Source organism: Nicotiana tomentosiformis, chromosome 11, assembly GCF_000390325.3.
Source record: "Nicotiana tomentosiformis chromosome 11, ASM39032v3, whole genome shotgun sequence".
NCBI lineage: Eukaryota > Viridiplantae > Streptophyta > Magnoliopsida > Solanales > Solanaceae > Nicotiana > Nicotiana tomentosiformis.
The window spans coordinates 93,177,043-93,181,038 of NC_090822.1; the positions used below are offsets into that span (position 1 = coordinate 93,177,043).

Consider the following 3,996-nt stretch of genomic DNA (forward strand, 5'->3'; position numbering starts at 1 on the left):
AATAAAACTCGTAATTTGTCAAAGGAAAAAAATAGCCTTACATTATATATACAGTCTTTACAAAGGCCAAATGGCCTTAACAAAAAGTACAAAAGTGCACAAGTGTGAATAAAAGCAAAAACATCTACAAAGGCGTCTAAATAACCTGGTCTTCTTCGCCCCTAGATCCATCAGAACCCTTAGAGTCTTCCTCTTCTTCTTCGGGGTAATCCAACTTCTTGGCCTCGGCCTCGGCCTCGAGCCGCTTTGCGATTTCGATCTCGGCCGATAGATCAAAACCCCGAGCATGAATCTCCTTGAAGGCCTCTTTTCGTGACTACCGCTTCTCATATTCAACAGTATCTTTCAAGCGATCTTGGGCCGCCTCGGCATCGGCCTTATATTGGGCCACCATCTTGTCAGCGTCGGCTTTAGCCACCACGGCCGCTGACTTGGCCGTTTCAAGTTCCTTAGCCATAATTTCTCGATCAGAGGCAACCGAACTTAGCCGAGACTGGAGCTCTTCAACCTTTCTGGCATGCACCTCGACCTTTCCCTTTGCTGCTCGAAGTTGGACCTCAGCCAAAGTCAGTTTCGCCCAAGAAACCTCTCTTTCCGAAGATAGACGATCCATCCTGCCGCTCCATTCGTCGGTCTTGGCCTTGACAGCATCCATCTCAGCTCGCAGTTGATCGATCTGATCAATTTTTTGTTGGACCTGCGGATTCCGACCATTAGTCACCGAGCCTAGGTCTTCGTCAATAATCTCAAATATTTTTACCTGCTCGACCAAGTCGGCATGCTCCTTTTGAGCCACCTCCAGCTCAGCTCGGAGGCTCTTAGCCTCCCCCTCACGCTGCTCGCCAAGAAATTTGTAAGAATTTTTATTCTCAGTGAGCCCTCGGACCTCGACCTCAAGCTGTTTCAGCTCATCCCGGTATCAGAGAAAAGTCTCGTGGTGAAGCACCGAGGCCTACAAGCACAAAGAGAAAATGTTAGAGTTATTTGTAAAATAGACTAAGTACAAATTGTAAACGTTGAGGAATATCTAAAGTTACCCGGTTTAATGCCTCTTGTGCTTTGTTGAACAGATAGGGTGCATCCACCTCGTTCATCTTGGCCTGGTCATCCTCGGTCACCAGATACCGAAGATACCTGGCCACCCCTACGAGGGCAGAGATGACCTGGGCGTCCTCCGAAAGGGAGATAGTGATGGATCGCTTCCGGCCAAGATCCACACTCGGGGCAGGGAATCGATTGAACAGTTTGGGGCTCGAGGAAGGTCTGCTTGCTCTCAAAGATGGGCTCTTCCTTAGTATTTCTAAATCACCCAACCCGGTGATGCGCTTTGTGGTCATACTGTCCACTCCATCAAATAATTTGCGGAAGGGGTCGTTCGCTCCGAGGACCCCCTCGTTGGGACGTTCCTTCACTGCCTGAGCCTCGTTGTACATGGACTCAGTGAACGAAGGTGACTCGGTGATCTCTGTCACACCGAGTGATTCCTTCGGCGCATTGCCCACATCCCGGGAAGTTTCGGCCTCGGCCCCCTCTTTGACTTCCCTAACTTGATGAAGATTGGCATCGTCTCCCTATGGTTAGGAGGCCTATTGCCCTTCGAGTCGTGACAAAACTCGGGCCACTAGACTGAAGGCTTCTTCCTCTTGTTCTCCCTAAGATTCACCCCTCAGCCGTTAGAGAGAACGCGAAGGTGGTGCTCGAGCGCTAGTGTGTTTCTTTGGATTTATGCACCAGCCTTCTCTTAGGTTTTTTCTTCTCCGAGCTTGGAGAACTCGGGGCCCTTTTTCTTTTCTTCTCTTCACCCTTTCTCGGACCAGGAGACTCGTTGGGGAAATCATAGCTACCGGATGGGGCCCTTATTTGGACATCCATAGATAAAGCACCAAAAGGAAATAAAACAAGTGAGAATTTAATGAAGCAAAAGGAAAACCAAATATTAGCCATGAAAGAGATCTCACCATGCAAACAGGCCTTACATCGGCCCTTTGAAAGCTCGTGCCACGAATGCTCGGAATAAGGCCTTTGTGATACGATGCCCTCGACCCACTCCTTGAGTCGAGGAACTGCATTTGGGACCCGAGCAACAGCTGCACCACCACAGAACACCGATAAGGAGGAAGGGAAGAAACGATAAATTAAATTTTGGAAGCGAATTTATACTTACGTGACATGTTCCACTTCTCGGGGAACGGCATGTCCTCAGCCGAGATCAAGTCCGAGGTCTCACTCGGACGAAACGGCCTAGCCAACCTCGATCCATATCCTCATCGATACTCGAGAACAAGGCTTTACTAACCCGATGGGCGAGTTTGATCAATCCCCCCGATAGAGTCGGGGACTGTATAAATGCATGAGGTGGTCGATAGTGAGAAAGAACCATTCGATCTTGCTTACAAAGAAACCAAGGAGGATTACGATCCTCCAGAAAGAAGGGTGAATTTGACTGAGGGTTATCTCCTATCTTTTGCAAAAGTCGATGCTAACCGGGTCCAAGGGGCCCATCATGAAGGGATAAGTGTAAACACTTAAAATCCCTCAACGTGGGTGGTGTTGGCTTCGTCAGGTCTGGGAACCACCACATATTTGTCAACCCAATTACAATCCTTTTTGACTTCGGAAAGAACGTCCTCGGTGATCGAACAGATGTACCTTGAGACCTCCTCGCACCGGCCTAGTACAAAGGAGGGCTTTTCGACCTTAAAATCAGCATTGACCGGGCACCCCCCCGGGATGAACATTTTTAGAGGAGGGTTTGGTATTGGTTCCTCGATAGCAGTACGCGAAATAGTCTCTTCGGTAGCCGACCGCGAGGTAGAAGGAGTTTCTTTTTGGGGAACGATTTCTGAAGTCTTCTCTATTTCCTTGAAAATGAAGGAAAATAGAGGAAAAAGAGAAAGTTAAAAGAGTACACTTGATGGCCTGGATGAAGACGGAATAGGAGTTCTTATAAAAAAATCTCAAATAACCGAAATATAAGTGCCTGAAAATATTGAGATTACTAAGGTACGAGGGCAGAAGGTTTGAATGAGTAAATGAGGGGGCATTTATAGTTTTTCAACGACGGTTCGCATCCAGGAGTGGCTGACTAGCAGCTGACAAATATTTAATTCCATAAAGACTTGACTGACGAGACGTTTCTACTGTTTTGTCATTTCTGTCGTGTGGTGTCGAAGAAAGAATCAAAAGCTCATGTCGTTTCCCGTCGTCTACTCTCCGAAAAATGAGGGGACTATTGGTATATGGTCAAAATCGAGCTCGCCTACGACATGACAGGTTAGGCTCGAAACATGACAATCAAAGACTGAAGATCGACCTCGAGCCCCACCGAGCTAGAACCCGGGGTTTGTACGCCTGCCTTCGACAGCATTAAGTCCGTAATCCCGGAATCGAACTTAGCCCCGATCGAACTCGAAGAAACATTGTTAGCATAACCAATAGAAGACCGTAATATCCGTGACCGATCGAATATTACGGCGGAAATCTCGGCGCGTATTAGTAAGGAACCGACAATTAGCTAATCAAGGGATTTTACCTTTTATAGAATTTTACCTAAAGTATAACTCCTCTACTATATAAAGGGGGGTCTCATAATTCATTTAACACATTGTAACTCGCATTCCAAAGCAATACATTATTATTCTCTTTAAATTCTTATTCTTCTGTCTTGATATCGATCGAAATACGTTCGGCTCAAGGGTGGCTAACCTTCCAAGGCTGAAACTGTTAAATTCGTGTGGTTCGTATTTATTTTATCACTATTTATTTCAATTGCAATTTGATTTTATTAATTTGTGTCAAGTTAATCCCCGTATCCTTAAAACCACTTACAAATTCAATTGTTATCTAATTTTGAGGGTAAACAGTAACGAAAACACAAAACCAATTAAAGACACAATTAAATGATTCTGAATTTTATCTAGAGAATATTATTATTGCTTATCCCATGAATCAAATTAATGATCCATTAATAAGAAGTCTTTATAGCGACATAAATGT

The 3,996-nt window shown here is 45.6% G+C and overlaps 1 protein-coding gene across 1 annotated transcript; it reads right to left on the reverse strand.

The window, feature by feature from the left end:
• Positions 1–316: 316 nt before the first annotated feature.
• LOC138901852 (interactor of constitutive active ROPs 4-like) lies at positions 317–1,337 on the reverse strand. Its single transcript, XM_070189648.1, has 3 exons — positions 1,038–1,337; positions 947–952; positions 317–835 (listed from the first exon to the last, which is right to left on the reverse strand). Exons 1-3 carry the CDS (start codon positions 1,335–1,337, stop codon positions 317–319), a joined length of 825 nt encoding a protein of 274 aa, XP_070045749.1.
• Positions 1,338–3,996: the final 2,659 nt, after the last annotated feature.

What these genes read in the sequence shown, in the direction of transcription:
- LOC138901852 (XM_070189648.1), bottom strand. Translation starts at nt 1,337, where the DNA reads ATGACCACAAAGCGCATCACCGGGTTGGGTGATTTAGAAATACTAAGG.